This window comes from Aspergillus affinis, assembly GCF_023601865.1.
Source record: "Aspergillus affinis strain CMG 70 chromosome Unknown NODE_128_length_104215_cov_87_854232, whole genome shotgun sequence".
Taxonomy (NCBI): domain Eukaryota; kingdom Fungi; phylum Ascomycota; class Eurotiomycetes; order Eurotiales; family Aspergillaceae; genus Aspergillus; species Aspergillus affinis.
Window position 1 is genome coordinate 34,522 of NW_026515909.1, and position 11,893 is coordinate 46,414.

The window sequence follows — 11,893 nt, forward strand, 5'->3', positions numbered from 1 at the left end:
CGAAAGGGTATTCCGACCCGAGACCTAGCAAAATGTAAAATGCCATCAACATCTGATTTAATGTTGTCTTAGTGCATCGTGGGACATATCAAGGACTTATGTCAGCACTCATCCACAATGTTTGACGAGGATTGATTTACAAAATTGGTTAGAATGGGATATTTGTATTTAATATTGACAAATATCATATTCTTTCTGTATGAGGACCTCGTGGCAAATAATAAAATTATGCTGTAGTTCCCGACATGGAGATATATATCGCTCTTCCCGGCTTAGCGAAGTAGACCAGCTTGTGCGTAGGGAACATGGGGTTTGAACTTCTGGGACACACCGCTTAGGGATCAAACGAATAAGTCATTAGGATGACACAAGACCGAGTCTTATCATGACGAAGTTTCATCTTACCCCCCCCCCCCACCCCCCCGAGAAACTACGGGATATTATTCAAGAGACTGTACTCATACTCTAGTTAACATGAAGTTGCTTACATATGAACTCCAGCACAGCGTGTAATCAGAGAGACGAGAATCAAATCCAAGGCGGTGAAAAGACAAAGCAGAATAACAAATGATACGTCCGCTGAATTTAGAACCACATTCCCTGCTTCGGATACATGAGAGACTTCATGCCTCGCTTCCTAGTTTGGACTCGTCATGAGAAGGTCGTTTGATGTGTAGGATGTGACATTGTTGACAGAAAACTGTGCTACATTAGGCCCATCCCAGAACCTGCATCTGCAAGGTGCCTGCCTGCCTGTATTTCCAAGAACCTGCTCCGTCGTCCCAAGCCCTCTTGCTGTACGAATTCTGGTATACAAAGAAGTGCCTTCAGCCCAGGCAAACGCCGAACAGCGGTGTGGGTGGGGCACCAAATCACTTGACGTCAGGTGGCCAAAGCTTCCCATTCAAGTCATCTTACCGTACGAGTATTCTCTCTGTAACTCGGTATTATCTGAAATCCTCCTGCGTAAACGAGGTCGTTTGCACAGTGCGAGGTGCAATGCTCCGTATGGGGCTAAAGGCCAGGCTGAGACAGGCTAAAGAGCATTCTATACAGTGCAGGACCAGTGAGTATTTCCCATCATATCCACCCAGCTTCGTGATACAAATTAGTTAAATCTTCAGCGTGGGCTGGTCGAATCAATCCTACGACCAAGCGGTCAAGCTTCTACACGTGGTGTGGGACAGATCGGCGACCAATCTGTGTCAGCCATCGTGCTGGATGATGATGGTACGGGGGGTACTGTATACGGAGTACGCTCGTGGTACTGGGCGGAGTTTCTTTGGTTTATACTCTTTCGTTCCCTGGCCAGATGGACAATCAAACCAACCCTCTCAGCATCAGAATCGGAATTATATCCGTGAGAATAACAGCAAGTGAAATATTACGATGCGTGAATCCATGTCCTCTCCCCGTATCCAGGTCCTTGCAGATTTTGGTTTCCGTAGTACTTGGCATACCGGATACGGACGGGGCTCCGGTTGGGGTTGCTGTTTGCAATTTCATCCACGTATTCTCAAGGCAACTGAGTTTACTCGGTATGCGATGGCAGGGAAGTTTGTTTTGCGTTTGACTGAATCCATGAACAGGATGGGTGTCATTCCAGTGACAGAATCAAAGAATAAAAAGAACTGTGACGGTGAACCCTGCGCGCTTAACCTCGTAACCGCCATTCCTAATGGAATTGTACGTAACCGGAGGTGCACCAGAATTGCCGAGTGATAAAGCCATCATTATTTTGTATTGTTGGGCTGCCCGAAGAATTATTGCCTAAAGAGGGTATGTAACCGAGGCCGAGCGTCTGCGACCAAGTCGGCCGAGCTGCCATTGTCCCCGTCAGGCTCGACGTCATGGTGATTGAATCCCTCAAACCTTTGGGAGATGAATCTACTCCGTAATCCATCTGTCACCCAGCCTGGCGGTTAAATCAGACCGAGGCGGCAGCCCGAAGGCAAATATCAAAATAGAAATCGACATGAGAAGGAAATCAAGAATCCAACGCGGACTAAGCACGCGTGGAAACCAAACGAGGGTGGCTGGTCGATGCCACCGGGGGAGAAGCACATGACGAGCGTCCCCCAAATTCGGGAAGGCCGGACCGTCGAGAAAAAACCAAAAGATCCCAGGAAATGAACAAGTCAGTTTAGGTAGTGCTAACTTAGGTTTTAATTATGATATATTATGAATTAATATTTTTGATTTAATTGAGGATTAGGCAGTACGCTGCTGCACCGAGAGAATCCTCATTTCCATCTCCCCGGCGGAGGGACCCAAGCGCATTTCCCTACCTTAGTTCTCAATACTCTGTATTGTACTATCGATACAAAGAAACCACAGCCCGCCCGCACCGGCCAAAGGCTCACAGGCAAAAGACCTCAGCCAAGTGGGGCAGGGCCTGGGGGAAATTACGGAACCGTACGGCGTGGACATCGGTTGGTCTGCTCTGCTCGCCGCCTCGACCGCTAGACGAAGCAGTCGGGCCAGTCAGCTCCTCTACGGTACAAATGCCCCATCGCCCGCTCTTCTTTTCGCTGCGGCTTTCTCTCTCTGCTCCTTCTCGTTGGTTGTCCCGCCTCTCCAGTCCTTGCGTGCCCTCCAGTCACCGACCTCGCTCTGACCTGGCCGCACAGAACTCATTGGCTCGCCTCGCTGGTGGTTGTCCATTGACATTATTTACCTGAGATTTATTTAATTCTTATTTGATTTTCTCGATTTTCTCCAGTTTCTTGTCTGATTTGCGCCTGCGACTTGCATTTTGATTTGATTATTCACTCCCACCACCGACACTCCCCCCTCCCCCCATCCGTTTCTCTCCTCGTGATTGATCACTCCCCATCCTTCTTCCTGCCAAATTTCCACGGTTGTGGTCGAATCACTGTCCGAGGTACGTGGATTCTCCCCCCATCCCTCCTTCGTCCCTTGCCTCCTTGTCTTTTTTTTTTTATTATTATCTCCGGTTTTATGATTCGAGTACGCTGTATGATTGTATGATTGTATACACTGTTTGTACCCAACGCCCCCCCAATACCTGTCTCTCGTCCCAATCACATCACTTTGGTGTCCCGGTGCACGTTCTTGTTGGCTTCCAACCCTCGCTCAGTCGCAAATCGACTGTTCCTGTCTGTCCCCCAGTTCCCTCCACAAATCACGTTGCTTTGGCATCTGGTCGCATTGCGAACGATGACCCTTCTGCGCTTGAATCGCTCCACTCCGTTGAAGCTCAATTAATCGACGGGTGCGATTTGGCGGACTTGCTTCGATCTCTCGCGCTGGATCGCACGGATCAACCCGGGCCGACGGCGTGACTGACATCAGCGGCAGCCCACACCTTTTCGCGTCGAGAATTGGCTTCTTCCCCTTTGCATTGTTTGGATTGATTCCAGTCTCTCAGTCTCGTGAACGGCGGAAGCCTTCTGCTCTCTCGTTGGATCAGGTAATTAACCTGGTTTTTACCCTCCACGCCCGCCCCCGATCTTATCAGAACCTTAGCGTGTGTCCTTGTTGTTTGTATGTACCGGAACCACGCGATTGGGGAAAGTCCTCTGCCTATTTACCCACCTCGAATCAAAACATCCCCCCCCCCTCAATCCAATCGACCGTTTGCATGTCCTCCCGGCGCTGCAGATAGACTCCATGTTTCACTCATTTTCTTTATGCGCTTTCCGTGTCCTTCTTCCCCGGCTCCGTTACAACGCCTCGTGAGAGTTTGATGACATATCCACCTTGTTATGCATGCCGTTATTTGTCGCGTTTTACCTTCAATTCCCCGAGCCCCCCGCCCCCAACTCGCCCAATCACGACGCGTCAACCTTGATTCATGGCCCTTTGCATGCACTTCTCTAACATCTTCCTATCTTTAGACGCGCGGGTTGTCTTTGTCGTTGTACATTGAAGACGGTCTTGGTTGAGAGTAAATCTGGACCTCTCTCCTCTTCCGGTCAAGTCTCTCTCCCCTGCAGCGCGCAGCACCAGCGTCGGTACCTCCTGTATCTCGCTCTGAAGGCGTCGTTGTATCTCGTCAAGGTATGTAGCCGGCTGCATCATGATTCCCGCTTGCCAACGCATACATCCTTCAGCCCTGAATAGACTAAACCGCCACAATATCACTCCTTCCCCCCCCCTTCCCCCCACCATCCCTCTGACAGAGTCTACCTACCCCCCCATTATGACAGCGCACAAATCAGCATGCAGAACTTATGATTGGCGGAGAAGGGATATGCTGATGGTTTTCTGTAGTCGACTTCACGGCGCAAGCCCTTGCTAGGCGCATTCTGACATCAGTCCCCTCCCAAGTCGCATAGTAGCCCTGGGAACCGCGGACCGGGATATCCTCACCCATCTGGACCCGAAGGAGCAGGCCGGACGCGCTGTTAGCACCGCCTCATATCGCTATTTCCTGCATCGTCCCCGCCTCAAACAGACGTGGCCTGGCAGCCCGAATACCCTGAAGGGTCTGAACATTATCCGTGCAGGTAAGGTGCCAGTTGATTTTTCTTCTTTCCCAAAAATACTTGCCGTAGTCACTGCCCGTCCCTCCCCGTGTTTGTCTTTATTTTCTATTTATTTTTTTATTCTTGATTTGTTATCGTCCTTCATTTTGGAAGGAAGCGATTTTTGAACCGTTTCGGCGCATGCCGGCAATGGCCAACTTTGTTATCAAGAAGATCGGTTTTTGTCTGACAACGCATCAAGTGCGACATCTTGTCGAGGGCACCCTGGCTCGCTGCATCAGAGCCCAACCACGTTACACTCGGAGTTGAACGTAAAAAAAAAAGGTTTCCACAAAAAGAGCCAGAATCTCCGGAGAAAGCTGTTCGAAGTCATTTCGGCAAACAAGCGTTCATCTTTGGACGATTTCTCTCTTGTCGCGGACCGTGGAAAAGCCCGTGTATCATCCCCAAAGCCGAAAAACATAGCGGTAAGCGCCCTGGTGCAAGTGCCTTTGTTTTTGTCTCCATGCGACCCCACCCAGAATCCAGTGACCGGTCGGCGCTGCGCTCCGTGCTGACGCTATAGGGAGAGCCTGCAGACCTTCGCATTTAACTTATCGAATCATCAACCGCAGCCTGTCGCTACTAAGTGCGGCTGTCCCTCTTTCGTGCGCGACCGTGATATCCCCCCCCTCACCCCCAGAAGTGCAACAGCGCTTCCATATCCTATCATTTACCAGCGCCGTTCCCAATCTCCAAAACCAGTGGTCTCTCTTCCGCCAATTACTCCCCTTTGCCATTACTATTGGTTCAGGCCTCTTGGTTCCTGACAGTCCGATCGACCCAATCACAAAGGATATTGGACGCGTGACGGGAAGCGCCGTCGCGAACCTCCCATGATGGAGTATCCGCCCCAATATCAACAGCCTCACGGCCAAAATCCCCATGCCCCCTCTCACATTGCCGGCCCTTACCAGACCGCGCCGCAGAACGCCGGTTCTACCGTGGGGTCGATGGCTTCTCCTACCAACCCTCAAGCGCACATGCAACCCGCCCACCCGACACACCAGGCTTCGCCAATTGTTCCCTCCCAATCGCATTACCAGCAGACGCAAAATGCCCCGGGCTCGGTACATCAGCAAATGAATTTCCCTCAGTCGTACGGGGTAACAACGGCGATGCCGCAGACATACGGCATCTCTCCAACTCAGGCGGCCGCCATGGCCACCGCCGCGGCTTCGGGTCAGTTCTATCCGCTTCACCAAGACTCCATGGCCGGCCAAATCCCCCAGGGTCCGCGGGGCTCGCCGCGCATGGCAGGAGTGCCCGTGAAGAATGATCGGAACCCTCGCTCACCGCCGCAATTACCAGGACAAATGCCTTCCATGGCCTCTCAAGTGCCCATGCCCCAGAACCCTCAGATGCAGCCGCGGCGGATGAGCCACGTCGGCAGCCCGCACGTTCAGAGCGCCCAGCCCGTTCTCAACCACGTTGGCCGCCCTTCCGTGGGCCCGCCTATGGCCCCCCCTCATCAACCGCCGGTGCAGCAAAGTCAACCTTCTCCGGAGATGGTCGCCGGTCCCCAGGAAGAATCCCCGCTCTACGTCAACGCGAAGCAGTTCCACCGCATCCTCAAACGTCGCGTGGCCCGTCAAAAATTGGAAGAGCAACTCCGACTGACCTCGAAGGGCCGCAAGCCGTACTTGCACGAATCCCGTCACAACCACGCCATGCGGCGACCGCGGGGTCCCGGTGGCCGATTTCTGACCGCGGAGGAAGTCGCCGCCATGGAAAAGAAACAGGGCTCCGGAGCTCCCGGGCAGGAGAACGACAGCCCCGTGATGAAGCATGCCGGCGGGAGTACTCCGTCGGCCCAGAAACGGAAGTCAAGTGAGGTCAACGAGGACAATGTCAGCTCGGCCAAAAAAGCGAAGACCGCCGGGCCTAAAAATAGCAGTGCCGAAGAAAGTGAAAATGAGTCCGCCGACGCGTCGGATGAAGAAGGTTGAGTGATAACTTTACGACCACGACCCGTCACGTTCTCCTTTTCACGTCGATTCCGCTCCCGACATCTGTTTCTTCGTATTTATTTCTCATGGTCTTTTATGGATGGATGCCTGGCTTTTGTGTCTCTTAATTTCTTTTTCTCTCCCTGTAGCGAGCGATGTGTGACTACTTACCCGTGGTTCTGACTTTATTATTTCCTTCCCCCCCCCCCTCCTTTCGTCTTATTGTTACGTCTTCTGGTTTCATGGTTGTTGATATTTATGCTGGTACGAAGTTTGATCATATATCCCTTGACTCGATGATGTTCTGTCTACCAGGAATGTGTGTATGAAATGATTTCCCCGTTTTGTTTTTTTCTCTTGTTCTGATGTTTCTTTATGCATATTGATATTTTCTTTTATTCTTCTCTTATTCTTATCAAACTCCAATCCTCTGGTCCCGGGGTCAATACATCGAATGAACTGCAAACGTGCCATAGCTTGTGATGACATCTTGGATCAACGGCCTATATTCCGATCAGCTTTTTGGCGTGCCTTTGAAGCTTCCCACACGGCCGTCATCTCGACTATTCACATGATTGTTTTTGGCATGGGCACCGTTCAATTCTACGATTGATCACACTGACCCAACCTACTTCCGCTTTCGTCGGAGCAGCTTTTACATCGACAGTGCATTGTTCGCTTTCGCATTTAGGCATCATGCTATACGGAATTTTCTTTCTCTTTTTTATCTTCTCTTTCTTCCTTGACCCCCTTTTTTGGTTGGGGTTTCAGCGGAACCCATCGCTGGTAAAAACGAAATAACCCCTCAAGGAAAAATGACAATGCAGATATTAACGGAGGCATGATATGAACCAGCGGGGGACTCACTGTAAGGCAGTGCAACGCGTGCGTGGGACTAGGTTTTGATCTACATGGAGTCTTGATCTCTTTGGATTAGATATCTGCAGTTATGTCCTTTCCCTTTTTTGATTGTCTGCAGCATTGTTGCTCTTGGACCCGAAGTTCTTGAAACTGATATAAGGCCGACGGCGGTAGTTGTTTCCCCCGATTCAAGCTGCCGAACCTGGGGTTTGATCCGAGATTTACCCTTGTTGAGTTAGTCTTTGGTTTGTGCGGTCAATCTCTTGTCATTTGATTGTCTGTGCACTGTTCGTGGTGTCTCTGTACTGTTTCCTTTCCAGCATCTTTTTTTTTTTATTAGGATGATTCCCCCACTAGTCGTGTACAAATATCAGGACATATACTTGGACGTTGCTCGGTCGCCCTGTGGGAACTGGCTAATGTGGGCTTGGTTCTCATACCGTGTAGAACTAAATGACCTTGCATGCATTGCTAATCCTCGTAGATACTCCGTAAGTCTCGACTCCGGAGCGAATCCACACCAGCAAGTTTCCGCTTTGGCGCAAGTGCCAAAAATAACCCCGGATTAGTCATTGCATCTGCTTATGTCAGCGCGCTGTCGCCGTCGCTCTTCCCCGTCTCGACTTTCGCTTTCCCCTTCTCCAACTGCATCGCCCGGCTGTCTCGTTCCCTCCAAACTTATCATTGGACTGGGTCTGTGATCAGGGATTGGTCTCATCCGATTGATTCATCCTTTTCTATAAGGCTTCTTGTAGGTCGCCTTCCTCCGTTTACTATTCTCTTTTATCCCCATTGTCGTGTTTCTTCTGTTACACTCACCACCGACCTCCCTTTGTCTCTATCACTTTCCCCATCTTGCTCGCTACCCCCTTCCCCCTGCCTCATCTTCTCTTGCTCTTCTCATTGCATGAGAGGGAAAACATCAAAGGAAGCAATCAAATCACCTTTCCCATCACCTCTCTTCTTTTTTTTTTTTTGATACCCTGCTTTCATGCTTCCGTTCTCGATCTCTTCCAGGGAGTAGTCGGTCATTTCGTCGCGCCCTAATTGGCCTTCGAGACCTTCGGTGCTTTGCCCGATCATCTTGTCTTTTCTCCCCTTATTTTCTTTTTATATTTCTTTCGGCTCCTTCAAGAGCGCGTCTCCATCTCGTTTTCGGGCTCTATCTTTGTCTCTCAAATCGCGAATATGCCCTCTTTAAGAGCACCCGTCGCGCGGGTTTCAGCCTCGTTTTCGTCTTTTTCCTCATCACATCCCGTTCCTTGCACACTGCGTCAAAATCCAACCTGCCAGGCACCCTACTCAGATGAACAAGTCAAGTGAAAAGACATTCTCTAATTTTGTTGATGTCGCTTTTTAGCCCACCTTTGCCGGTGTTTACCGCCATCTCCTGCTCTTTCATCGGCCGTCGTCTCACTCCGGCGATTTTTTCTTCGACTTGGACAGTCGTTGAACGTGAGCCAAGCCCGGACACGTCATTGTTATCGTCGTTGAAGGCCCAGCCATTCGATATGGATTCCTACGATGCGTATGGATCTCCCGGCAGGAGCCGGGATGGAGACCCGTACGCGAACAGGGCACCGGTGGATTCCTACCGACGTCGGTCTCCCGGTAAGACCTTTCCAAGCTTAACACCTTGGAATTGGTGAAAGAGAAAGTGAAAGGACCATTTACTAATCGTATCTTTCTACAGTGTCTCAGGATCGTCGCCGTGGACGTGGTCGTTCTCGCTCGCCAGCAATGATCGATCGCTATGAACCTACAGATCGACGAACTTCCCGAGATGATTATTATGCCACGGCTCGCGAACATACCATGAGGGAGCGTGAAGATCGTCGCCGGGCTCCTTCTCCCACCGTCGCAAACATTGATCGATATGTCCCTGGACAGGACTCTGGAAAGCGACCGATTCCGACAAACCCCCTGCCGAACCCTCTCAGCCTAGATTTTCAGGTGGGATTCAATTGGTTTGCCGAATGGTGGCGCGCCGAACAATCCATCAAGGAGGAAAAAGAACGTGCCAAGCATGGCGGACGCCGCCCGTCGGACCGTGTGAAGGGAGAGCGCGAGGCGCGGGAAGACCGTGACCGCGAGCGGGCGCAGATCCAGGCTGCATATGACTCGTACAAGGTGGACCTTCAGATTAAGATGGCAAGGACGTTCGTCCAACATCATCGAAACGAAGAATGGTTCAAGGAGCGTTATGTTCCCGAGGTTCGGGATCCCCTGCGTCGCCGTGTGATGGACTTCCGCGTGGGCGCTTATCAACAGTGGGAAAGTGACATTGACGGCGGATTGTTTGATGATTTCACCCTCGAAGGGATCTACAAGAGTGAGAGCGATGGTGCGGGCGGTGTCGTTGAGAAAGAGGAAGGTGAAACGACCGCAGTGGGAGAGACGTTAAGTGTCTTGGACTTGCTACCGGCCCGAGGAGGTGAACTGCGTGACGAAGCCTTGTCCCAACCCGCATTGCTTATCAAGACCCTTGCCCCGAACGTCAGCCGGGAGAAGATCGAGGAGTTTTGCAAGGAACACCTGGGGGAACAAGATGGTGGCTTCAAGTGGCTGAGTCTCAGTGATCCAAACCCATCCAAGAAATACCACCGTATGGGGTGGATCATGTTGCACCCCGCGGCGGAAAATGCCGTTGTCGAGAGAGGGGATGGTAGAGAGGAGGAGGGCGAAGAAATCGAGCAAGATGACTATGCAAATGGCAGCTCTAGCACTTCCGCCGCAGAGAAGGCCCTCGAGGCAGTCAACGACAAAACCATTCATGATCCGGTTCACGGGGACTTCGTATGCCACGTTGGGGTCCATGTTCCGCCCGCACAGCCACGCAAGAAGGCGCTGTGGGATTTGTTCTCCACCCCAGAACGTATCGAGCGCGACTTGGAACTGGCTAGACGACTCGTGGCGAAACTGGATTCTGAAATGGGCGGTGTGGATGGGTATGTCAAGATTGAAGAGCGAGTGGAAGAGTTGCGTGGTAAGGGCTGGCTGCAGCCGCCTGTTACCGGCCCCGTCAGTGTCAAGAAGAGAAAACCTGACTTTGACACGGATGATATGGACGAGGGGGAAGCCGAAGAAGGGGAGGAGCAGGAAGGATGGGAGGATGATGAGACCGATGACGAGGAGCTCTTGGCTAAGAAGAAGAAGCTGGACTTGCTTGTGGAATATGTCCGCAGAGTCTACAATTTTTGCTTCTTCTGTGTATTCGAAAGCGACTCGGTCCATGAACTCGCGCGGAAGTGTCCTGGTGGCCACCTTCGCCGGCCGCGTGCTGGTCTTAGCTCGCAGTCGAAAGCTGTCGCCAGAGCTAGCGCTTTAGGACAGCCGTTCCCGGTGAAGAAAAAGGAGCCCAGCGAGGAGGGCGAGGAGCAGCCAGCGCCGGCGGAGGAAAAGCGACCGCAACGATTTGCTTCCAAATCGGAACAGCAGCTCCAGCGTGCGTTCAATTGGGTCAAAACTTTCGAGGATAAGCTCCTGCAGATACTCGAGCCCGAAAATGTGGACATTAGAAAGCTGGGTGGTAAGCCAGTGGACGATGCACTTGAGGAGGAATTGTCGAAATTCATGAAGCAGGAGGACGAATCCAAGTATCGCTGCAAGGTTCCCGAGTGTACCAAGTTGTTCAAGGCCGAATATTTCTGGCGCAAGCATATCGAGAAGCGCCACACGGAGTGGTATGAGTCTATCCGAAGCGATGTGAGTGACAGTTTATCTCCCCCTTTGCCAACCGAGAGAAGAACGAGAAGAAGGCTAACGTGGTTTGAAACAAAGCTGTCTTTGGTAAACGCATATGTCCTCGACCCTGCTCGGATTGCCCCCTCGCGGTCTGATGCCAATAGCAACGGCCATTTCCCTCTCAGCTCTGGCCAGAACCAAGCCGGCACTCCTCGTGGTTTTAGTCTGTCGTCGTCGATGCCCGCCTACATGGGACCGAACGGCAACGTTCCCGCTGGCTTCCCCCCTATGGCTGGGGCAGCATCCTTGCCTGGATTCATGGGCGTAAACAACCCGGCAGGTTCCTGGGGCGGTGGTATGGTTGGTGGTGATCATCCTGGGTTACATCAGCCCGGCGTGATGCGTCGAGGTGGTCGCTTCAACAATCGCTCCGGGCCTTATGATCGCCGCGGCGGCAACAATCGATATGGCAATTCTGGCGCTGGAAGTGGTCGACTGAGCCCTGTTCGTGGCATGTCAAACATGTATGGATCTGGCGGTCGCCTTCCGGCCAACTCGGGGGCGCCATATATCCCTCCCGGACACCCGGCAGCTGCCGCATTTGCTGGTGCTGGGGGCTTCCCTGATGCCATGGGTGCCGGTGCCGGTCCTCAGGGCATGGGACCCCGCGAAGCCGTCCAAGGCCGCAGTCTCAAGAGCTACGAGGATCTTGATGCGGTGGGCGGTGCTGGCAGTGGTGAATTAAACTACTAAAGCCCGATCAGTTTTGATTGTTGCTTGCATTTTGAGAAAAAATCTTTTCCAACCCGTGGCGTCCAATGGTCATCTCCATCTTTCTGTCATTTCTTTTTTGTTTTCAATCATATCATAACTTCAGCTTGATCTATCGCACGTCTTCCATTCTATGTT

At 51.8% G+C, this 11,893-nt stretch overlaps 2 protein-coding genes across 2 annotated transcripts; both read left to right on the top strand.

Annotated features, from left to right (window-relative positions):
* Nucleotides 1-5,326: 5,326 nt before the first annotated feature.
* Nucleotides 5,327-6,439, top strand: hapB (transcription activator HAP2; the record flags this gene model as incomplete). The annotated part of the gene is made up of 1 exon (XM_053105067.1): nt 5,327-6,439. One exon carries the CDS (start codon nt 5,327-5,329, stop codon nt 6,437-6,439), a length of 1,113 nt encoding a protein of 370 aa, XP_052951714.1.
* Nucleotides 6,440-8,646: 2,207 nt separating this feature from the next.
* Nucleotides 8,647-11,737, top strand: KD926_001368 (putative arsenite resistance protein Ars2; the record flags this gene model as incomplete). The annotated part of the gene is made up of 3 exons (XM_053105068.1): nt 8,647-8,911; nt 8,994-11,005; nt 11,081-11,737. The coding sequence occupies 3 exons, from the start codon at nt 8,647-8,649 to the stop codon at nt 11,735-11,737; spliced, it is 2,934 nt and encodes a 977-aa protein (XP_052951715.1).
* Nucleotides 11,738-11,893: the final 156 nt, after the last annotated feature.